General features: G+C 40.0%; 1 protein-coding gene across 1 annotated transcript in view; it reads right to left on the reverse strand.

Moving 5' to 3' along the window:
* Positions 1-25923, reverse strand: part of F8 (coagulation factor VIII) — a 127501-nt gene that overhangs the window by 48742 nt on the left and 52836 nt on the right. The window contains exons 13-15 of the mRNA XM_004285927.3: positions 24168-24377; positions 5972-9068; positions 394-547 (exon numbers count right to left, since the gene is read on the reverse strand). Coding sequence (XP_004285975.2) covers positions 394-547; positions 5972-9068; positions 24168-24377 — 3461 coding nt within the window. The remainder of the gene's footprint in view (positions 1-393; positions 548-5971; positions 9069-24167; positions 24378-25923) is intronic.

The following is a 25923-nucleotide window of genomic DNA, read 5'->3' on the forward strand; positions in this document are numbered from 1 at the left end:
ATTGAGTGGAGTTCCCTGTGCTATACAGCAGGTTCTTACTAGTTATCTATTTTATATATAGTAGTGTGTATATGTCAATCCTGATCTCTCAATGTATCCCTCCCTCTCCCCTTCCCCCTCGGTAACCATAAGTTTTGTTTTCTACAACTGTGACTCTATTTGTTTTGTAAATAAATTCATTTGTACCCTTTTTAAAGATTTCATATATAAGCGATATCTTACGATATTTCTCTTTCTCTGTCTGACTTCACTCAGTATGACAATGTCTAGGTCCATCCAAGTTGCTACAAATGGCATTATTTCATTCTTTTTATGGCCATTATTTTTAGAATCAGAAATCTAAAATACACACACGGGATTAATTTTCTTGTAATTTCATTGTCCTCAACTTACCATGATGTTGTCTTCGACTTCTGCTCTTATATATGGTCCCAAGAGTCCCAAATGTTCATTTAGTTCTCCGCGGTATAAGGGCTGAGTAAAGGAGCCATCAGCATATTCCTCAAATACCACCTTTTTGAACTGAGGGACACCTCCATTCTCAGCTCTGGAGAAAAAAGCAGAGGAAAAGCAATATCCTCATGGACCAGGTGGGTAGAAATGCCTCACATTGTTGTGTTCCCTGTATTTGAGATACATTTGGTAGAACTGATGATGAATTGGAAATGTAATGGAGAAGGGAGGGACAAAGAGGGATTAGAGATAACCTCCCGGTTTCTGATTTGGGCAAATGGATGGATGGTGATGCAGTTCACTGAGATGGAGAACCCTAGAAGGGTAGGTTGCTGTATACAGTTTTGGACACATGGGGTATCTATGGGAATTATATTGGGAAATACATGGAGACTGGGAGTTCACAAAAGAGGTCTAGATGAAGATTATCTATATTTAGGTGGTAACAAAATCATGGAAGTGGCTTATCAAAGCCAATAGTCAATTTTATGTCCTCATCTTACTCAACATGTAAGCAACATTTTGCATAGTTAACCACTCCATCCTCCTTGACATACTCTCTCCAGGCTTCTCTAGTATATAAGATCCATGAAAGCAGGGGGATTTGTCTGTTTTGTCCACTGTTGTACTCCCAGCAGCTGGAACAAGTGCCTGCCACATAGTAGGTGCTCAAAAAAGATTTGTTGAACGTTGAATGGATGTAGGGTTTATAAACATACTCTAAATATGAGAGCCTCAGTGTTCAGTCCTTGGACCACTTTTCTTTGCTTTTCAAAAATTCTGTAAAAACTGTGAACTAAAACTATACAATAAAGTGCATAAAACATAAATGCTTTTGATACAAAAAATGCAACCACCACTAAGATCAAGAACTTTGCCAGCAGCCCAGAAGACTCACTGTTATCTGCCTTTTCAATCACATCCTCTCCCTTCCCACTAAGTGTAACCCCCATTCTGATGTTTATAATTATTTATTTGATTTTGTTCATAACCGTACCACTTATGTATACATACCTAAAGAATATAGCTTAGTTTTGCCTATTTTTGAAGTATGCAAATGGAACCATACTGCATACATTCTTTTGTTTGTGATATTTTTTACTCAGCATTATGGTTGTGATTCGTCTATGCTGTTGTGTGTAGCTATAGTTTGTTCATTCCTATTGCTGTATAGCATTCCATTGTGTGAATATAATGCAATCATGTGCATTTGAGTAATTTTTGGTGCTTATACATAGTCCTGCTATGAACCTTCCTATGAATTTCTGCTGGGCACATCTAGGAGTGGAACTGCACCATTTTCCATTTTCATCAGCAATGTATGAGAGTTCCATTTGCTCCAAATCTTCACAAACACTTGACATTGACTGTGTTTTTACATTTTTGGCCATTCTAGTGGTTGCATAGCAGTGTCTCTGTGGTTTTATTTTGCATTTCCCTGATTAATAATGAGGTTAATTTCTTATGGGTAGTAGCCATTTGGATTTCCTCTTGTGGAATTGCCTATCCAAGTTTGTTTCCTTCTTTTTTGTACCAATTTTTCTATTGGATAATCAGCCTTTTTTTCTTATTGATTCAAAGGAGTACTCTATACATTCTTGATATGAGTCTTCGTTGGCCTTTTGTGCTGCAAACATCTTCCCTTCTGCGGCTATTTTTTCATTCTCTTTTTGTTATCTTTGGATGAGCATAAAGTCATAATTTTAATGTAGTGAAATTTATTTAAAAATTCTTCATGGTTAGTGCTTTTTGTATCTTGATATCAATTCTCTTTCTTTTCCTACCCTGAAGTTATTAAGATATTCTTTTACTTTTTTTCTTTCTAAGAGATTTAAGGTTTTATATTTATGTTTAGACTTGTAACCCACTGTTAGTGGATTTTTGTGTACAGTGCGAGTTAGGGATCCAGTTTAATGTATTTCCATATGGATATCAAAAAATTTCAGCACATTTATTGAAAACTGCTCTTCTGTGACACCTTTTCCATAAATCAAATGCCTATAAATGTGTGAGTCTAGTTTTGGATTTTCTGTTCTCTTTCACTGACCTATTTGTTTACTCCTAAGCCAATTATCACATTACTATAGCTTTAAAATAAGTCTCAATGTGTTATACAGCAATTCCTCCTATCTTGTTCCTTTTCCTCAAGAGGGTCTTGGCTATTCTTGGTGCTTTGCATTTTCTTAGTAACTTTAAAATCAGGCTTGTTGAGTTCTGCAAGAGAAAATACTTGTTGAGATTTTCACATAGGTTGTGCCGAATCTATAGATCGGTTTGGGGATAGTTTACATTTTCATAATATCGCATTTTCCAGTACATGTACATGGTATATCTTGGCATCTACTTAGGTCTTCTTTAAAGTTTCCCAATAAATTTCCATAGGTTTTTCCATAGAGGTCTTGAAAAATTTTTGTCATACTTATTTCTACGTACTTGTTACTATTTCATTCCATTGTAAATGACATGTTCTTTTAATTTCATTTTCTATCTGTCTGCTGCTACTATATCGATATACAATAGATTTTGTATATTGATTTTCAATTCTACAAACCTGCTAACCTTCCTAGTTAATTCTAATCACTTATTTGTAAACATTTTTTATATGTATAAAATCATATCATCCGTACTCAAAGACAGTTTTATTTCTTTCTTTTCAACCTTTATACCTTTTATATGTGTTTACTGCTTGAGGGTTCAGTACAGTATTGAATAGAAGTGATGATAATGATTGAGAATTTATCTATTTCTCTATTTAAGTCTGTCAAGTTTTGCTTTATGTATTTTAAAACTATATTATTAGGTTCATAGTAATTTAGGAATGTATGGCTGCCTATTGAATTGACTGTTTTATTATTATAACATTTCCTCCTTATCTCTACAAACCTCTTGCTTTAAAGTTTCCTTTCTACTTAACTGAGTACTTAGATTTTTAAAAAATATTTATTTATTTATTTGGTTGCACTGGGTCTTAGTTGCAGTTCGCTGGCTCCTTAGTTGCGGCATGTGGACTCCTTAGTTGTGGTTTCTTGCTTATTTTTCTTGTTTTATTTCATACCCAGTATCTTTGTGTGCTAGAAGTTGTATCTGGAATATTTGTGAAAATAACTTGAGGCCTAGAATGTTGGTTTCTTATACTAGAGAGGTTTTATGTATTCTTCAGCCAGATGTCTGCAGGCACTGCCAATCCAAGACATGCTTAAATTTTGATCAAGAATAGAGATTTCATGGACAACACAGATGACAGAAAACTGGGCTGTAAGTCAATGAAGTGCAAGTTAACTGGTTTACCATTACTTTGAGGATGTAGCCCTTTGGGGACCTAGCATAAAGTGGGCACGGTTTACATCTACTTTTACTCCCTTATCATCCCATCAAGTCTTATTTGAATGCTATTAATAAGCTCATAACTCCTAAATTTATATCTTTAGCACAGACCTCTTCCTTGGATTCCAGACTCATATATCTAACTGCCTACTCAACATCTCAACTTGGGGACTTCCCTGGTGGTCCAGTGGTGAAGAATCCACCTTCCAATGCAGGGGACGTGGGTTCGATCCCTGGTTGGGGAACTAAGATCCCACATGCCACGGGGCAACTAAGCCCATGTGCCACAACTACTGAGCTCGCAAGCCTCAACTAGAGACCCCATGTGCCACAAACTACAGAGCCCACGTGCCCTGGAGCCAGCATGCCACAACTAGAGAGAAGCCCGCACGCCACAACGAAGAGCTCATGCGCTGCAATGAAAAGATCCTGCATGCCTCAATGAAGATCCCTCGTGCCGCAACTAAGACCCAATGCAGCCAAAAAAATTAAAAGAAATTTTTAAAAAACACAACTTGGATCTCTAATAGGCATCTCAAATTAAATATGTACAAAACAGACCCTTGAGTGTTTCCTCAAATAAATCTGTTCTGCTTCAAGCCTTCCACGTCTCATTAAATGTCACTATCATCCACCTAGTTGCTCAGGACAAAACCCGAAAATCTTCTTTGAGTTTTCTCTCACCATTCCTCTCCATACTCAATCTAACAGCAAGCCCTCTCTGCTTATCTTTAAATTATAATCAACATCCTTACATTCCTTTTGATTTTCACCACCACTACCCTGTTCTAATCAATAGCTTGATCAATGCTGGTGAGACTAATCTGGTGGAGAGTGAGAAACTGATGATGTAAGAGAGAACAAGGGACTTGCTGAAGCAACATTTTTTATGAAGGGAGAAAGGATGGGATCAAATGCAAAACTGGACAGTATATTGGTACAGATGTCAGTAAATGTGGTGTTGGAAGTCTGTGGAGTTCAGTGCAAAGCATCAGCTAGGAGTGAGAAGGGGTGTTGGAGAATGGGCAAAACGTGTTGGAGACTTAGGGAAAAAGCAGAAAATGTAAGATAGAGGTCCAGGAGAGCAGGAAATATTCTACGGTTGCTGTGCAGCAATAAGGGCTCATTTGAGGTAGAAAGCAAGGCTGGGAAGTGACAATGACTAATGAAGAGGGATAGCATCTACCCTTCCTCTAGGTCCTATATTATCTGACCACTGCTCATCTCTGCCACCTCATCTCCCTACCCCTGCACACACTTCCTTACTGTACTACATTCATGTTGGTCCTTTTTTGTTCCTCAAACATGCTAAACTTGTTTCATTCTCAGGGCCTTTGCATTTCCTGTTCCCTCTGCCGGAAATGTCTTCTCTCAGACCTCTGTTAGCTGACCTCTTATCATCATTTAGGTCTCAACTCCACAAAGAGAATTTCTCTGACCGTTACAGCTAAAGTAACACCCCCGTCACTCTACCATATTATTCAAGTCTACCTTTTGAACGGCACCAAGATTCCCCTATTTAGTTTTCTACTAATTTATTGTCCCTTGCTCTCCCAGGTAGAATGTAGGCTCCTACTTTGCTGCACTCCAGTGTCTATGCAAGTGTCTGGCATATAATAGGTGCTCAATAAATATTGGTTGACTGATTGACTCTCCTTATGTTTATCTTCCAAATGTCTCTGTGCTTTCTCTCCCCTGCCCAACCTCCCTCTGCTCCCCTAACAATCAAATCCTCCCACTTTGCCCTCTGGATCCCCAGTACTATGGAAAACAACTTTCCCTGCATCCTCAATCTCTTTACCACACACTTCACTGCTTCCTCCTGCCTCTATCAGGGCTCTCTCAGGAGACTAAACCTTACCCTGCAGCTCATAGGGCTGATAGGTGAGGCTGACTTTCTTCCTGCTCCCCATGGCTGTTTCTGACCCCCTACCCTTTTGTAGACCCCTCTTCTTCACCATCCCACCAGAGTGAGTTTCATGCCATCTGGGTTTACCATCCCGTAACTCTCATTGTTAGTGTCATCATCTAATCTCCCATTTGCTCCTCAGCTTCATCTAGACTTTGCCATCTGGTTCTCAGTTTCCTCAATCTTTGGAGTCTCACTGCTGGTTGTGCCTTTCCTATTGTTTCAGCACCTGGTAAAATCAAAGGTCACAACAGTAGGACAAAGGAATAATCAATGTACCCATACCTGTTTCTTAGTGCATGGGGGGATCTATTCATCCCATAATCCCAGAGCCGCTCCACTGCAGCAATAAAATAGTGTCGCGTTCTCTTTTGAAAGCTGCGGGGGTCCTGATTTTCACCCTCATCATAAATGTCAAAATCTTCTCTCTTCGTATCAAGTGAGAAAGTATCATCATAGTCAATTTTGTCTTCCTCTGGCTGAAAAGTAGTAAGGGTTATTTCCCTTTGATGGCGTTTCAAGACTGTTGGATTTTGAGACCACAACCTTCCAGTCCCTCCTTGCTTTACCCAGGTGGCTTCTCTTTGGGTCTTATCTTGTACTTCATTTATTGCTGCTATTGAATGATTGTTTTCACAAGGGTCCAGGGGCAAAATGATGTCTTTTGTCTTAAAAGCTCTGTGTTTTTGTGACTTCTCTAGGGATTTCTCTTCTCTTGGTATCAGGGTAGCATATTGGTTATCCCAAGCAAGGGGACCCAGCAGCTTGGGGGGAGTATTTTCAGAGCTTTCTGTTGCCCATTTCAGAAAGGGCACTTTTCCAGGTCTATTTACTTTATTCAGTTTAACAAGTCCCTGTGTTTTCTGAAGGAATATCTCTTCCCTGAGATCCAGGTGGGCAGGAGAACCATTGCTAGTTTTTGTATGGAAAAAGTCTTCCTGATGAACAACTTTGCCAGATGCTTCAGGCAATCCTGGTTTCAAGAGAACAGTGTTCTCAAGTTTCTTGTACATGAGTAAGTTTGTGGCCCGTTTCCCTAGGGCGCTGATATTTCTTTGACCTCCAATTACTTCCAAGGTTAGGAAGGCTAAAGAAAGGTTATTTCTCTTGGCTCCTTGTAAGAAATGACTGCTTTCTTGGACCCCAGAACTCCTTTCCACAAAGCTATAACTACAGGCGGATGCTGGAGGATGAGAAGAGTTGTCTTGGGATGGAATCTTGGTCACATCTGTAGGTCTAATTGATGGGAATACTGATACCTGTGCAATGGGTAATGCAGAGCCATTTGTTTGAATGTCATGACTCCTCATAGAACAATCTGATAAGAATGACTGAATAATGGCCCTTTTCTCCTTCCTGTTGTACTCTATCTGTGTGACGGTGCCCTGGGTCAAATATTTCATGTTTTTGGACCGTTGAGTTGAGGTGTCATTCAAAGTTACCCCCCTTTCGAGCTTTATTTCTTCCAGTGGGAGTCTGAATTGTTTCAAATCCCGCTTATCACGTTGAGGTATAGCCTTCTGCTGACTTGGAATAGGAGACATCTTTGTGGTGCTTGGATATTTATCTAGCGTTTTCTTTGTTTGATTTCCCAAGTCTTCCAAGTTTGCTTCCTCCCTTCTTTTTGAGAAATGGGCCATGTGAATCCCTGCTCTTTTTGCTGAGCCATTCAATGACCTGGTGTCTTGAAGTACTGGAGAATATGTCTCCTCATCTAAACCTTCTACATTTTGCTTAGTGCTTAGTGAAAAAAGGTTCTTCAGAAAATTCTTGGTTCCAGTCACTGTATACACCTGAGGCAAAACTACATTCTCTTGGATTAATTTTTCTTTCCTTTCTATCTCTTCCTGAGACTTTTTTTCTTGATTCTGTGTATCATTTTCTTGGACATTAGCCAAGTTAGTAAGAAATACGTTCTTGCTATTTGGAAAAATCATCGCTTTAAGACCTGTGCCCTTGCTAAATTCATCCTCTCCTACTACCACCTTATTCTTCTCTGACAAGAAATTCTGATCTTTCACAGATTTTTCTGATCCCGAAGATGTTAATTGCTTTGGATTGGGCCTTTGCCCAGAACTTAAGGAGTTCTTGCCATGGGTCCTTTTTATCCAATTTGTTGAATCTGGCAAGAACAGAGTCTTGAAGAACGATGTATCTGGATATTCTGCATCTAGTGGCACAGAGCCTTCTTTGTTTTGGTGGATCATTTCCATATTTTTTGACGAATTAGTTTTATTTGACACATGATTTAGTCCCAAAGCCGTAGTATTTTTGTCCATAAACATTTCATCATGAATTAGGGAAGTTACTTCTTGAAACTCAGTATTACTTTCTAACATAATATCTTGCAAGACTGATGTACTATTATCAATTAATAATGCTGGGTCATCAATGTGAGTCTTTGTATTAGTTGTTGAGTTAACTGGTGCCTTGTTTGTCTTTACTAAAGAGATATTAACTTGAAATAAAGCATCATCTTTGGTCAATGAAGCAGGTCCACGAACTCTTTCCTCTTTAAATAACCTATCACTCTCCACTGATAATACATTTTCTCCCAGTGAACTTTCTTGACTATTTGTTAAAACTGCTTCTAATGACTTGGAATCATTATCTTCTTTACTCAAGCCCAAAGGTACACCAGACCCAATAAAGTGAGATGAATTTTTGCCAAATACATTGGCACCTAATTGACTACTAAAATTAACTGGCATATTTGGGGGTCCTAAGGAACCTGTCTTTTCAGTACCTGCTGACAACTTGTCTGATGGAATTGTTGGTGGAGTCATTAGGTTGTTCGATGAACTAGAAATTTTAAAATCAAGTTTCTTCAACTCTACTGTTGTTATAGTTGTCCCCAAATTCTCATTCAATCTTAACGGCAGCTCTGGCTCAGGCGTAGATACTCTTTTCCCACTGTGATGGAGCTCTGGTGTGAGATGTGCCACTTCAGACGGGCGCTTGTTTCTTTCTGTTGCTCTAGGTAAATGATCATTAGCCTTATTTCTGGCTTCTTGGAGATCAGATAAGGATAATCCATGTGGAGTAGGATTCTGTCCCAAGAGCACCAGCAAATCACTAGAGGAGACACTTTGTTCTTTAAGCAGCTGCATTCTCTCTCCAGACTGAGGGTCAGTCTTCTCTACATCATTTTCTGGAGTTGTGGTGGCTTTGAATTGCATTTGCCTAGTGCTAGGGTGCCTTGAATTCTGGGAGAAGCTTCTGGGTTCAATGACATTGTTTTCATTCAGCAAGAAGGTTGGAATATCTTCATATGTGTCCTCATAATAATCACCAGTGTTCCTGTCACAACTATAAACCTTCAGTAAGGCTGTCATGCCTCTGTTCCGAAAGTCTGAGTTGTGGCACCCCAGAACCCACAGACCTGGAGATGAGGAAGAATAAGACTCTGGTTACTCATAACCCAGGTCCCAAGCAAGATCTGTGTTAGAGGTTCTCTTCTATTCCCAGATAAATGAAAAAATACTACTCAGTACCATTATATAGCAGGTTGTTAGGTTAAGTCCCTGACACATGGAACAGTAGTACAACAATGGTAGTAAAAGTGGTTTTGCATTGCTGCTGTTGTGGTATATCTGTTTGTGACCACAAGAAAGGGCTGCGATTTAAAATGAATATATATATATATATATATATATATGGATAAAAATGGAGAAATGTAATTATACACAATAGTGGAGAGTCTTACTAGTCACACAGAACTCTTTGGTGACAAGGGAGCAGGACTTAGGTTTAGGATACAAATAACATAAAATCCCACCACAGTTCTAGCAATATTAATTTCTACTATGAACAGGATTATCTGAGTAAAAGAATTTCATGGTGGTAAAGTATATGCATAAACATAAATGAAAACAAATACACCTTTACTAAGCTATCCATCAGGTACCTGAACAGTCTCATCAAGTCACAATATTTGCAAGCAAAATCTTTTTTTTTTTCCCCACATTTATTTTAATATTTAATTCTATGCAATATACATGTGTAAGATTATTACTATTTATGCAGTAATATTATTTTCCACAAGAAAGTGATTCTCCTGTCTCTGTTAGGCAATAAGATGATATGCTAGTAATCTTAACCAATCAGGAATTGAGCTTGGGTTGGGTTGCAGTTTTAGTAAGATTCTGTCTACTCAGATTTGTCCATTTTCCTCAGCTGTGTGTGCCCTCCTGGGATTTTTTTTTTTTTTTTTTATGAAAGAAAAAGAATATTCATTTATTTTTAATGACTTATTAGAACAAATACCTATAGATATCATTATATATATGATATATAAATTAATTATACAATATATCATGTATTAATTATTAAAACATACTCTGGTAAATATTATATATTCAATATGAAACAGGAGGAAAGGGGGCAGGGCACAACCTTTAAAAGAATTACATAGCCTGAGGACACAACATAAACTGATTAGAACAAAATAGGTCCAAGATGGCGGACGAGTCTACTTCCACTAGACCTTGAGCCTCAGTATACACTCATTGTAACACATCAGCAAGCTAAGCGACACACCCACAGGTGCCACGACAGTTCCAAGGATGACCATAAAGGTCAAAAAGTGGGCGGTGGCTCAATTCCTAGAAATCCCCACCCCTTCCCCAAAATAGCTGGAATACTCCTCCCACTCATCAGCGTATGAAATTACTCACCCCTATAAAACTAACAACCCCATACCCTGGTGCTGCCCTCACCTTCTTTTTTTTTTTTTTTTTTAATTTTAATTTTTATTTTTTTTATAGGTATACCTGGATTTAATTCTCACTTCTACCGCTTGGTAGCTGGATAGCCTTAGGCAAGTTTTATACCTCCCTGAAATTCACTTAGTTCAGTCTGTAAAATGGCATAATAACTTATTATAGCATCCTTTTAGGAATTTTAAATCAGTTCTTGAAATAAAAGTACACAATATATAGACAAGTATGGATTCCTCAATAGATGTTTGACCTTTCATTTCTCTAGTATCCCACCCGCATCAAATAAAGAAAAATACTTTTTAAAATTTACGAATATTTCATTGTTGTAAAGTTAAAGCCATAAAAATAATCAAATGGCCTACTATCATACCGTTAGAAGAAAAAAAAAAAGGTGTTCATGAGAGTTCCATATTAGAATACAAGTTTTCCTTAGGCACCTGTTTATGTATGCTATTCTGCTCTTTACAATAAATAATTAAATTTAAAAGACTTAATTCCTCACTTTTAAGACCTTATTAGTTTACAAATTACATATTGACCTATGCTAAATTTTATACCGACCCATGCTAATGAATTCAGTACAGAAAACAAAAAACACTGCACTCAAGCAAACTACATATATATATATATATATATATATATATATATATATAACTTATATGAGAATTGCTACTCCAGCTTTCTTTTGGTTTCCATTTGCATGAAATACCTTTTTCCATCCCCTTACTTTCAGTCTGTATGTGTCTCTAGGTCTGAAGTGGGTCTCTTGTAGACAGCAAATATATGGGTCTTGTTTTTGTATCCATTCAGCCAATCTGTGTCTTTTGGTGGGAGCATTTAGTCCATTTACATTTAAGGTAATTATCGATATGTGTGTTCCCATTCCCATTTTCTTAATTGTTTGGGGTTTGTTATTGTAGGTCTTTTCCTTCTTTTGTGTTTCTTGCCTAGAGAAGTTCCTTTAGCAGTTGTTGTAGAGCTGGTTTGGTGGTGCTGAACTCTCTCAGCTTTTGCTTGTCTGTAAAGGTTTTAATTTCTCCATCAAATCTGAATGAGATCCTTGCTGGGTAGAGTAATCTTGGTTGCAGGTTTTTCTCCTTCAACACTTTCAATATGTCCTGCCACTCCCTTCTGGCTTGCAGAGTTTCTGCTGAAAGATCAGCTGTTAACCTTATGGGGATTCCCTTGTGTGTTATTTGTTGTTTTTCCCTTGCTGCTTTTAATATGTTTTCTTTGTATTTAATTTTTGACAGTTTGATTAATATGTGTCTTGGCGTATTTCTCCTTGGATTTATCCTGTATGGGACTCTCTGTGCTTCCTGGACTTGATTAACTATTTCCTTTCCCATATTAGGGAAGTTTTCAACTATAATCTCTTCAAATATTTTCTCAGTCCCTTTCTTTTTCTCTTCTTCTTCTGGAACCCCTATAATTCGAATGTTGGTGCGTTTAATGTTGTCCCAGAGGTCTCTGAGACTGTCCTCAGTTCTTTTCATTCTTTTTTCTTTATTCTGCTCTGCAGTAGTTATTTCCACTATTTTATCTTCCAGGTCACTTATCCGTTCTTCTGCCTCAGTTATTCTGCTATTGATCCCATCTAGAGTACTTTTAATTTCATTTATTGTGTTGTTCATCGTTGCTTGTTTCATCTTTAGTTCTTCTAGGTCCTTGTTAACTGATTCTTGCATTTTGTCCATTCTATTGTCCATTCTATCTCCAAGATTTCGGATCAACCTTACTATCATTATTCTGAATTCTTTTTCCGGTAGACTGCCTATTTCCTCTTCATTTGTTAGGTCTGGTGGGTTTTTATCTTGCTCCTTCATCTGCTGTGTGTTTTTCTGTCTTTTCATTTTGCTTATCTTACTGTGTTTGTGGTCTCCTTTTTTGCAGGCTGAAGGTTCGTAGTTCCTGTTATTTTTTGTGTCTGTCCCCAGTGGCTAAGGTTGGTTCAGTGGGTTGTGTCGGCTTCCTGGTGGAGGGTACTAGTGCCTGTGTTCTGGTGGATGAGGCTGGATCTTGTCTTTCTGGTGGGCAGGTCCACGTCTGGTGGTGTGTTTTGGGGTGTCTGTAGACTTATTATGATTTTGGGCAGCCTCTCTGCTAATGGGTGGGGTTGTGTTCCTGTCTTGCTAGTTGTTTGGCATAGGATGTCCAGCACTGTAGCTTGCTGGTCGTTGAGTGAAGCTGGGTGCTGGCGTTGAGATGGAGATCTCTCGGAGATTTTTGCTGTTTGATATTATGTGCAGCTGGGAGGCCTCTTGTGGACCAGTGTCCTGAAGTTGGCTCTCCCACCTCAGAGGCACAGCACTGACTCCTGGCTGCAGCACCAAGAGCCTTTCATCCACAGGGCTCCTTAATTTGGGATGATTCGTTGACTATTCAGGTATTCCACAGATGCAGGGTATATCAAGTTGATTGTGGAGCTTTAATCCGCTGCTTCTGAGGTGGCTGGGAGAGATTTCCCTTTCTCTTCTTTGTTCTCACAGCTCCCAGGGGCTCAGCTTTGGATTTGGCCCCGCCTGTGCGTGTAGGTCGCCGGAGGGCGTCTGTTCTTTGCTCAGACAGGACGGGGTTAAAGGAGCCGCTGATTCGGAGGCTCTGGCTCACTCAGGCCGGGGGGTAGGGAGGGTCACGGAGTGCGGGGCGGGCCTGCAGCGGCAGAGGCCGGCGTGACGTTGCAGCCTGAGGCGCGCCGTGCGATCTCCCGGGCGAGTTGTCTCTGGATCCCGGGACCCTGGCAGTGGCGGGCTGCACAGGCTCCCCGGAAGGGCGTGTGGCTAGTGACCTGTGTTCGCACACAGGCCTCCTGGTGGCGGCAGCAGCGGCCTTAGCGTCTCATGTCTGTCTCTGGGCTCCGCACTTTTAGCCGCGGCTCGCGCCCGTCCCTGGAGCTCTCTCAAGCAGCGTTCTTAATCCCCTCTCCTCGTGCACCAGGAAACAAAGAGGGACGTAAAAGTCTCTTGCCTCTTCGGCAGGTCCAGACTTTTCCCCGGACTCTCTCCCGGCTAGCCGCGGTGCACTAACGCCCTGCAGGCTGTGTTCACGCCGCCAACCTCAGTCCTCTCCCGGCGCTCCGACAAAAGCCGGAGCCTCAGCTCCCAGTCCCGCCCGCCCCGGCGGGCGAGCAGAAAAGCCTCTCGGCTGGTGAGTTCCGGTCGGCCCGATCCTCTGCGCTGGAATCTGTCCGCTTTGCCCTCCGCACCCCTGTTGCTGTGCTCTCCTCCGCGGCTCCCAAGCTCCCCCACTCCGCCTCCCGAAGTCTCCGCCCGCGAAGGGGCTTCCTAGTGTGTGGACACTTTTCCTCCTTCACAGCTCTCTCCCGCTGGTGCAGGACCCGTCCCTATCCTTTTGTCTCTGTTTAGTTTTTTCTTTTGCCCTAACCAGGTACGTGGGGGGTTCCTTGCCTTTTGGGAGGTCTGAGGTCTTCTGCCAGCGTTCAGTAGGTGCTCCGTAGGAGTTGTTCCACGCGTAGATGTATTTCTGGTGTATCTGTGGGGAGGAAGGTGATCTCCGCGTCTTACTCTTCCGCCATCTTCCCGGAAGTCTGTCCCAAAATCTTAACTGAATACAGCTTTTCCTCAAAGAGAAAACTTTTCTCAAAGTATATTTCCACAGAGCCCTATGAGACAATGGGATGCCCATGGAAAAGGTTCCTGTGGTCAAACATTCTGGAATTAATGCACACTGCAATCTATGTGCAGCCAGATAATCACTCGAATGGGAAATGAGAATAAAGAGATTTTCTAATATACAAGGATTCAGAATATCTACCTCTAATTCAGCCATTCTCAGGAAGTGATTAGAGAATGTCTTCTACCAAAATAAAGGAGTATATTAAAAAATACGAAGACATGGGATACAAAAACCCAATTTCATGATATTTAAAGCATATTTTTGATGGTATAAAACCATGTTGGTTCAGAGTAGACCAGGACTGGAGCTGAAATGAGTAATTTAAATAAGGTTTTTCACTTTAAAAATTCCACTGTTATAACTTAGATAAATCTAATACTTCCTTTTCCTGAGGAAGACAGTAATTGGTTGAGAAAAGGGGAAATGAAACTCCATAAACAGGTCTAGAATGACATCCACCATACTCTGAGAAGGGCCTGGGATTGGGAATAGTGATCAAGAGGAACTTTAGTTATATCTGTACTGGTTGAATTTTTGTAAGGAGAACATATTTTTGTATTACATGTGTGAATAAAAATAAATTAAAACATTATAGTAATTAATTAATAAATTTCAATCCAAGAGCTTAAAGAAGAGTTGATTCTGATTAAAACTCAATAAAATAAATAACCAAATAAAAATAAGAAATTCCACACATATAAAATTTGAAATAAGGAAGGAGATATAACCACAGATGCAAAGAAAATTAACTTATATTTCCCTTGGAGACACCTCAGCTGCCAATCTCCCACTCCAACTTCCGAAACAGGCATAAGACGCCTGGCCAAGTTTGAGATTTGTTCAGCACTACAACTACACGGACCTGCCTCCAACGTCAGTGATATAACTGGGGCTTTCAATGAACTAATTAATTTTTTAGGCTGATGTTCAATCCTGGAGCTAGTTCCTATCAAAGTAACCGAGAGAGACAGAGCCCAGCTGATCACAAGTGGGTAGGAGCACACCTCAGGCTTCATTAGGCAAGAGCTCTTTAATGATAGTGCAATATCCCTAGCATGGAATATTAACCAATTTTTTAAAATGATGATGTTCATCTATATTTAGTGATATAGAAAAACATCAACTACATTATTAAGTGAGGGGAAAAAAGATTACAAAACGTGATATAATCACCATTCTACTATCTGTTTCTGTGAGTTCTGCCTTTTCTTTTTATCAAAACGATTTCCCATAGTAGTGATCCCATACAATATTTTTCTTGGTCTGGCTTATTTCACTTAGCATAATGCCCTCCATTTATCATTATTACAAAATACTGGCTATATTCCCTGTGTCATAGTATATATCCTTGTAGCTTATTTATTTTATACATAGTAGTTTGTACCTCTTAATCCCCTTTCCCTATCGTGCTCCTCCCCCCTTCCCTCTCCCCACTGGTAACCACTAGTTTGTTCTCTATATCTGTGAGTCCGCTGCTTTTTTGTTATCTTCACTAGTTTGTCGTAGTTTTTAGATTCCACATATAAGTGATATCACACAGTGTTTGTCTTTCTCTGTCTCACATATTTCACTTAGCATAATACACTCCAAGTCCATCCACGTTGCTGCAAAGGGCAAAACTTCATTTTTCAATGACTGAGTAGTATTCCATTGTGTATATATATATATATATATATATTCCATTGTATATATGTATGTATGTATGTATGTGTATATATATATATATATATATATATATCCATCTGTTGATGGACACTTAGGTTGGCAATTGTAAATAGTGCTGCTATGAACATTGGGGTACACATCTTTTTTTTCAATTAGAGTTTTCTTTTTTTTTTTTTTGGATATATACCCAGGAGTGGAATTGCTGGGTCATACAGTAGTTCTATTTTTAGTTCTTTGAGAACCCTCCATACTGTTTTCCATGGTGGCTGCACCAATTTGCATTCCCACCAATATTGTGTTAGCCTTTCATTTTTCCACTTCCTTGCCAACATTTGCTATTTGTTGTCTTTTTGATGATGGCCATTCTGACAAGTGTGAGGTGATATCTCATTGCAGTTTTGATTTGCATTTCTCTGATGATTAATGATGGTGAGCACCTTTTCATGTGCCTCTCAGCCATCTGTAAGTCTTCCTTGGAAAAATGTCTATTCAGGCTTTCTGACCATTCTTTAAATTGGGTTGTTTGTTTTTTTGATGTTGAGTTGTGTGAGCTGTTTACATATTTTGGATATTAACCACTTGTTGGTCATATCATTTGCAAATATTTTCTCCCATTCAGTAAGTTGTCTTTTTATAAAAATATTTATTTATTTGGCTGCATTGGGTCTTAGTTTCAGCATGTGGGATCTTTTGTTGTGGCAGGCGGGCTTCTCTCTAGTTGTGGCGCATGGGCTCTAGAGCACACATGGGGTTAGTTGCCCCGTGGCATGTGGGATCTTAGTTCCCTGACCAGGGATCGAACCCACATCCCCTGCATTGGAAGGCGGATCCTTAACCACTGGACCACCAGGGAAGTCCCAGTAGGTGGTCTTTTTGTTTTTGTTTTGTCGATGGTTTCCTTTGCTGTGCAAAAGCTTTAAGTTTAATTAGGTCCCATTTGTTTATTTTTGCTTTTATCTCCTGTAAGAGACAGATCCAAAAAAATGTTGCTACTATTTATGTCATAGAGTGTCTCATCTATGTCTTTTTCTAGGAGTTTTATCGTATCTGGTCTCACATTTAGGTCTTTAATTTATTTTGAGTCTATTTTCGTATATGGTCTTAGAGAATTTCTAATATCATTCTCTTACATGTATCTGTCCAGTTTTCCCAGCTCTACTTATTGAAGGGACAGTCTTTTCTCCATTGTATATTCTTGCACCCTTCGTTGTAGATTGACCAGAAGTGTGTGGGTTTATTTCTGGGCTCTCTATCGTGTTCCATTGATCTATATTTCTGTTTTTTGTTTTGGCTATTCATTATCTTTTGTGTTTACATATAGATTTAAAAATTTTTTGTTCTAGTTCTGTGAAAAATGCTATTGGTAATTTGATAGGGATTGCATTGGATCTATAGATTGCCTTGGGTAGTACAGTCATTTTGACAATATTGATTCTTCTAATCCAAGAACATGGTATATCTTTCCATCTGTTTGTGTCATCTTTGATTTCTTTCATCATCATCTTATAGATTTCTGAGTACAGGTCTTTTGCCTCCTTAAGCAGGTTTATTCCTAGGTATTTTATTCTTTATTATGTGATTGTAAATGGGATTGTTTCCTTAATTTCTCTTTCTGATAGTTTGTTGTTAGTGTATAGAAATGCAACAGATTTTCTGTATATTATTTTTGGACCCTACAACTTTACTGAATTAATTGATGAGCTCTAGTAGTTTTTTGGTGGTGTCTTTAGGATTTTCTATGTATAGTGTCATGTCATCTGCAAATAGTGATAGCAAATAGTGACAAAGAGTGACACCTGTTGGTGGGTGAAGCTGGTCCCAAGGCTAGAGCAGGCTCACTGGAGGGCAGGGCCAGAGTCCAGGGGATTCTGGGGCTGGTGCCTGCCCACTGGTGGGTGAAGCTGGGTCCCAGGGTCTCTGGCTGGGGGTCGCTGGGGGTCCCGGGTCTGGTGCCTGCACACTGGTTTGTGGGGCAGATCCTGTGCCCTCTGGTGGACAGGGCCATGTCCAGGGGCAGCTGTGGGCTCAGGGGATCTTAAGGCAGCCTGTCTGTTGGTGGGTGGGGCTGTGCCCATGCCCAGTTAGTTGCTTGGCATGAGGTGTCTCAGCACTTTTGCCTACAGGCAGGGATGGGTCCTGAGGCTTATAAGCTAGAGGGAGGATTTCACAATGGTGCTTACCAGCACCAGTGTCCTCCTGGTAGAATCAGCTCCCCAAATGGCTGCCACCAGTGTCTGTGTCCCCAGGGTGAGCTGCAGTTGCCTCCTACCTCTCTGGGAGACTCTCCAGATCAGCAGGTAGCTCTGACCCAGGCTCCTATTACTGCTTCTGCCCTGGATCCCGGAGCATGTGAGAGTTTGTGTACGCCCTTTAAGAGTACAGTTTCTACTTCCCACAGCTCTCTGGGACTCTCGGGCGTGAGCCCTGCTGGTCTTCAAAGCCAAATGCTCTGGGGGCTCATTTTCCCAGTATATGACTCACAGGCTATGGAGCCCAACATAGGGTCAGACCCCTCTCTCCTTGGGGAGAACCTCTGCAATGGTACTTATCCTCCTGTTTGTGGATTGTCCACCTGGGTTTATGGAACTTGCCTATATTGCGACTCCACCCCTCCTATCCATCTTGTTTGTTCCTTCTTCATACATTAGTTGTAGAAGATCTTTTCTGGTACATTCCAGTCTTTTCCACTGATGGTTGTTCTGAAAATAGTTGTGATTTGGTGTGCCTGTGAGAGCAGGTGAGCTCAGGGTCTTTCTACTCTTCCATTCATTCATCAATGGACACTTAGGTTGTTTCCATGTTTTGGCTGTTGTGAATAATGTTGCAGTAAACATGGGAGTGCAGATATCTCTTCAAGATCCTGATTTCATTTCCTTTGTATGTATACCAGAAGTGGGATTGCTGGATCATAGGGTAGTTCTATTTTTAATTTTTTGAGGAACCTCCATACTGTTCTCCATAATGGCTGCACCAATTTATATTCCCACCAACAATGCACAAGGATGCCCTTTTCTTTCTTTCTTTCTTTCTTTTTAAAAAAATATTTATTTATGTATTTGGCTGTGCTGGGTCTTAGTTGTGGCACACAGGATCTTCATTGTGACATGCGGGATCTTTAGTTGCGGCATGCAGGATCTTTAGTTGCAACATGTGGGATCTTAGTTGTGGCATGCAGGATCTAGTTCCCTGACCAGGGATTGAACCCAGGCCCCCTGCATTGGGAGCATGGAGTCTTAACCACTGGACCACCAGGCAAGTCCCAAGGATTCCCCTTTCTCCACATCTTTGCCAACACTTATTATCATGTGATTTTTTTGATAATAGCCATTTTGACAGGTCTGAGCTGATATCTCACTGTGGTTTTGATTTGCATTTCCCTGATGATTAGCGACATGGAGAACATTTTCATATACCTGTTGGTCACTTGCATGTCTTCTCTGGAAAAATTTAATGGTATTCCATAAATCCTGTAGGCTTTCTTCATTCCTTTTTTTCTCCTCTTGACTGGATAATTTCAAAAGATTTATCTTTGAGTTTGCAGATTGTTTCTTCTGCTTAATCAAGTATGTTGTTGAAGCTCTCTATTGCATTTTTCATTTCGTTCATTATATTCTTTAGCTCCAGGATTTCTGGGTTCCTTCCTTCCTTTCTTCCTTTCTTTCTTTCTTTCCTTTCTTCCTCCCTTCCTGCCTCCCTCCCTCTTTCTCTCTTTCTTTCTTCTGCAGTTCAGCAGCTCCAGTTCCAGGGAGGGCACAACAGCATAGTCTCCATGCAGTTCTGTCAGTTGAGGTCAATGTCAGTGAAGACTGTGGAGGGTCCTTGATGGTCAAGGCTGTGAGTGTCTGTGATGGAAGTAGTGGTGAGGGCTGTTGGCCTCCTAGATGGCAAAGGATGCTGGGGTCCTCTTGATCACCTTTTCACCCACAGACTGAGGTCCTAGCTGAGGGGATTCTTCTTGGTGCTGTGTCTGGCATGTGAGCACACAGGCCTTGATGGCAGTGCTGGGTTCTGGGACAGAGATGCACATGCATTGATGGTGGTGCCAGTGTTTGGGGTGCAGGTGCTCAGAGTGACAGTGTAGTTCATGGTTCCTGAGCTTGGAGTGTGAGCACATCTGCTGTAGTGGTGCCAGTTTCAAAGGCACAGGCATGCACAGATCGCCAATGAAGCTGGGGTCCACATTCTCTTAAGGCATGCCACATCAGCTCAGGTCCTGGTGGGTGGGGTGCAGTGGTGTCTTGGTGCTTGGAGGGGCAAGGTAGAGCAGCAACATGGGCCCCAGGGATGATGGGGTCCTCAGGCTCTCAGTTGCAAGCACACCAGCAACTCAAGCCCTGAAGATGGTGGGTGCTGGGGGAGGCCTAAGCCCTGAGGGGAGGATGCAGCTCCTCCTCTGGGGGGAAGGCAGCGGCTTGGACTCTAAGCAGGTCCATCAGGTGGTGAAGGCTGCTGGTGTTCCTGGTGGTGACAAGAGGTGTTACAGTTCTCCTGTTGTCCTTTCCCCATGGGAATAAATCCCTTAGAGGGGATCCCCTTTGGCACCAAGCTGCTTCAGACTGAGGGACAGAATGACACAAGTCAAATTTTTGATATGCTCTTCTATTTGGCCATCCTCATCTTTGTGCTCCACAGTGTTTCTGATACTTCTTCATTCTGTTCTAGATTTGTCCAAGAGCTATTTTCATTGGTATGTACACAGTGCAAATATTATTCACAATTTCAGGAGAAATGAAGACTTTTTAGACAAGCAAAACCTGATAAAATTAATTAACCAGCAGACGTGCACTATAAGTGTTAAGGAGATACACTATAAATGTAAGCGCATAGATAGGTTGAAAGTACCAGAATGGAAAAAGTATATACCACACAAACATTAACCAAAATAAAGGTGATTGAGGCACATAAATTTCAGAAAAAGCAGATATTATGGCAACAAGTACTACTTCAGAAAAAGAAGGACATTTCACAATGATAACATGGTTAATTTAACAGGAGTACATAACAATCTTAAATTTGTAAGCACCTGATTTTATTTTGCCTCATTTATTTTGAAACAACAAACCCAACAAGTACAGGTAGAGCTCTTAACATAGTTCTCTCAGTAACTGTAAGAAGCAGACAAAACATCAGCAAACTTATAAGGATTTTAACAAAATGATAAAGCAACTTGACATACATGGAACAGTCCACCTAACTGCAAAGACACATTCATCTTAAGTTCCAACGAGCCATTAGCCAAAGGAAACCATATGCTGGGCATAAAGCAAGTCTCAGCACATTTCAAAGGACTGAAATCACGCAGAGTACGTTATATGGCCACGGCGAAGTAAAAATACGAAATAAGCAACAGAAAACTAGAAAATATCCATATGTTTAGGAATTTAGTAAACCAGTTTTAATAATTATGAATAAAAGAAGTCACAATGGATATTAGAAAATATTTCTAATATTTTAATATAATTGATAATAAAAATGACTCATCAAAACTTCTGATATGTGGGATTTTTCCCTGCTCTTACCAGTTTTATTCAAAATTAAGGCACAGAAAAAAAGAATTAAAAGGCATAAGTGTTGGAAAGGAAAAGCTGAAACTGTCAATATTTGCAACAATTTGATTGTGTACAAGAAAATCTTATGGGACTTTATAAAATAACTGCCAGGTCTTACAGTGAATTTAGCAAGGCTGCAAGATACAAGGTCAATATACAACAATTAATTGTATGTCTTTTGTGTATATGTTCCAGCAAAACGTTATTTACAGAAACAGGTGACCAACCTGCTCACTAGTTTCTTTTTTTATTGAGATATAATTGATAGATACCACTGTGTAAGTTTAACCTTTACAGTGTATTGATTTGATACATTTATATATTGCAATATGGATCACCATCATAGTGGTAGCTATGTGCCTTTATCACATCACATAATTATCATCTTTTTGTGGTGATATGCGGTTAAAGCAGGGTGTAAAGTGAGCTGCAAGAATGATGTACTGATAGGGAATTCCCTGACGGCGCAGTGGTTAAGAATCCACCTGCCAATGCCGGGGACACAGGTTTGAGCCCTGGTCCGGGAAGACCCCACGTGCCGCGGAGCAACTAAGCCCATGCGCCACAACTACTGAAGCCCGCGCACCTGGAGCCCGTGCTCTGCAGCAAGAGAAGCCACCGCAATGAGAACCCCGCACACCGCAACGAAGAGTAGTCCCCATTCGCCGCAACTAGAGAAAGCCCGCACGCAGCAACGGAAGACCCAATGCAGCCGAAAATAAATAAATTTTTAAAAATAAATAAATAAAAATTTTAAAAAAAGAATGATGCACTGACACATACCACAACGTGGATGACTCTGGCTGAGTGACAATTATGCCAAGTGAAATAAGCCAGACACAAAAGGACAAATAAAAGGGATCAGACTTTTCCCTCAAGACACATAAAGCAGAGTTTTAATTTGTCTTTAGAATTTAAGTGATCACCAAAGTAGTTTAAAAGCTTCTCAAAATATTGGTATTTTAAATATCTTTCTCTGCCTACACACAGACACACACACAGACACACACACACACACACACACTTTCTTTCTTTGGTTTCGACAATTACAACCATATTATGCATACTGTTTTATAATATTTTTGCAGGTATTTAATTCATTCATTCATCGAAAAAACGTTTATTAAGCGTCTACTATAGGCCAGGCACTGTAAACATTCGGGATTCAGTGATGAGCAAGATAACAAGGTCCCTGTCCTTAGAGACCTTACAACTTAGCTGGAAAACAGATAACAAAGACATAAACACGAATAAACAAGATACTTTCAGAGGTGTTACTGGAGTTTTGTCAGGTTCTTCACTCACTTCTTACAAAACTGCATTTCTTGAAGTAAGATAAATTTCTGGGTATGAAGGTGAATCTATATTTTTATATGCTGAGATTGGTTTTTATTCCCAAGAAATTTCCCCGTGAGAATTTATCTCCAGAAAAGCCATAAGTGTAAGAGAATAACTACAGTGTGTAGGTAGTTTTATGTGCTTCCCTCTGCAGATGGTGGGGGTGGGAGGGACAAGGAGCCCTTGTTACTCAGCTGCAACAGTGTGTGTTAGATTTAGGCCGGGCCTCTGTTCCTCCTGTACACTGGGCTGGTGCTCTCAAAAGCAATGAGATATCATCTCACACCAGTCAGAATGGCCATCATCAAAAAATCTAGAAACAATAAATGCTGGAGAGGGTGTGGAGAAAAGGGAACACTCTTGCACTGCTGGTGGGAATGTGAATCGGTACAGCCACTATGGAGAACACTATGGAGGTTCCTTAAAAAACTACAAATAGAACTACCATATGACCCAGCAATCCCACTACTGGGCATATACCCTGAGAAAACCAAAATCGAAAAAGAGTCATGTACCAAAATGTTCATTGCAGCTCTATTTACAATAGCCAGGAGATGGAAACAACCTAAGTGTCCATCATTGGGTGAATGGATAAAGAAGATGTGGCACATATATACAATGGAATATTACTCAGCCATAAAAAGAAACGAAATTGAGCTATTTGTAATGAGGTGGATGGACCTAGAGTCTGTCATACAGAGTGAAGTAAGTCAGAAAGAGAGAGACAAATACCGTATGCTAACACATATATATGGAATTTAAGAAAAAAATGTCATGAAGAACCTAGGAGTAAGACAGGAATAAAGACACAGACCTACTAGAGAATGGACTTGAGGATATGGGGAGGGGGAAGGGTGAGCTGTGACAAAGCGAGAGAGAGGCATGGACATATATACACTACCAAACGTAAGGTAGATAGCTAGTGGGAAGCAGCCGCATAGCACAGGGAGATCAGCTCTGTGCTTTGTGACCACCTAGAGGGGTGGGATAGGGAGGGTGAGAGGGAGGGAGACGCAAGAGGGAAGAGATATGGGAACATATGTATATGTATAACTGATTCACTTGGTTATAAAGCAGAAACTAACACACCATTGTAAAGCAATTATACCCCAATAAAGATGTTACAAAAAAAAAAAAGCCTTGCGGTAGTTATGGAGGGAGAGAGAGGGCGAGAAGCTGACAGCCACATTCGTCCAGAAGGCTGCACAGTGGTTTGATGTTATGTGTGCAAAAGGAGATAATGATGTACTTCCCAGCAATACCAATGTTCACAAGGCACACGGAAACACGTTTAGTCCCTGCGTGTTAACTGCATGTATAAATGTATATTCACCACTACAGTTTAGTAAACACACTTCAACTTTTGGCTGATGGCAAGTAAAAGCACTTTTTAGAACAAAGACTTTTAACTTAAATACTTGATGTGGTGTTGTCTTTAAAATGCCTTGTAATTACCAAAATCACTTGAACCATTTAGTATCTACCCAAATGTAAGCTAGTGGGCAAAAGAACATGTGAATGGCTAGTGAAGCAAACACCACTGTTAGTAAAAGAATAATATAAATAACTAACCTGGGTTTTCCATTGACATGAAGACAGTTTCTCCTGAGAAGGGGAATAGGGTAAGTGTGTCTTCATAGACCATTTTGTGTTTGAAGGTATATCCAGAGAAAAAGACAGACAGGAAGTCAGTCTGTGCTCCAACACTTAGAATGTACCAGTATGCCACCTCATGCAAACAAACCGACAGTTGCAAGCTATCAAAAACATAGCCATTGATGCCTGTAAAGAGAATGGAGAATAAAAGATTTTAGCAGTACCTGCATGTATTACTTTGGACTGTCATGATCTGATTAGAAATGATTATATGTTATGCCCGTTACCTTATTCCCAAGAAGAGATAACATTATACCTTTCAAAAAAGTAAATTGTTAATACTTGATCAGCTAGGTTCCAATGTCAAAGTGTGGAGAGTCACAGACCATCACAGTACTGATGGATTTAGATGCTGTATGGTGGGCGCAGGCTGATGAGCAGCAGGACGTTTGCATGCTCTCAGAGTATCTCCCTATACACTGCTTATTAGCTGCAAGGAGAAAAATAATAACTACACGGAGGAAAAAACCAGAAAAAAACTCTTGATCTGGTGATCAAAATTAGTATCTGCTAGTGTTCCAAATTCAAGGAAACAGGTATCAAAGAAGCAGGACAACTAGATCCATAACTAGACCCTGAAACAGAGAGAGGAAATGCTACAAAATATAGCACTGATGGATACAACTGGAATATTGGCTACCAATTAGGTAAGGTTATTGTATAAATGTGTTAGATAATGTATTCTATGACTGTTAAATTTTCTGGATTTCATAACTGCACTTTGGTTATATAAGCAAATATCTTTATTCATAGGAAATACACAATGAAGTATTAAGAGATAAAGGGGCACGATATCTACAAGCTATTCTCAAGTTGAAAATAAGTAATAAGAAGTATATATAGAAGAAAGAGAGAATGATAAAGTAAAAATAGCAAAATCTTAAAAATGAGTGAATCTGGATAAAAGGTATATATATATACCCATTAAGGGTATATATATATATACCTATATATCTATATATATATACCTATTCTTGCAGCATTTCTGAAAGTTTGAAATTATTTCTAAATAAAAAGTAAGTAAAAGTAACACAGATTTCAATTTATAAACAGAATTGTTTCTGAAAGCCTCTTCCATACATCTATCTGTCCATCCATTCAATAAACATTTGTTTACCTGCAAGGTGGAGGCCCACAAATCCACTAAGCAATGCTCAGACACTAGCTTAGTGCAACTAATTGAGAAGCAAAGTTTCTTGCCCTACAAAGTGTTAAAAGATATTTTAAAGTTATTGTAATTAAAAGCATGGTCTGAATGCAGTATAGATGATTATGTCAATCAGAATACAGAGTCCAGAAACAGACACAGATATAAATGGAAATTTAATACATGACAAAGAGAGCACCCCAAAACAGTAGCAGAAAGAATGAACTATTTGGTAAACGCTGGTGGAAAATATGACTATTCATATGGGACCACAAAAGACCCTGTATAGCCAAAGCAATCCTGAGAAAGAATAACAAAGCTGGAGGCCTCACACTTCCTGATTTCAAACTACACTACCTTTGTAGTGATCAAAATAGTACGGCACTCGCATAAAAATAGACACATAAATCAATGGAAAAGAATCAAGAGCCCAGAAGGAAACTCTCACATATATGGCCAACTGATAAATGACAAGAGAGCCAAGAATACTCAATGGGGAGAGGATAGTCTCTTCAATAAATGGTT

The sequence above is a fragment of the Orcinus orca genome, chromosome X, assembly GCF_937001465.1.
Source record: "Orcinus orca chromosome X, mOrcOrc1.1, whole genome shotgun sequence".
NCBI classification, from domain to species: domain Eukaryota; kingdom Metazoa; phylum Chordata; class Mammalia; order Artiodactyla; family Delphinidae; genus Orcinus; species Orcinus orca.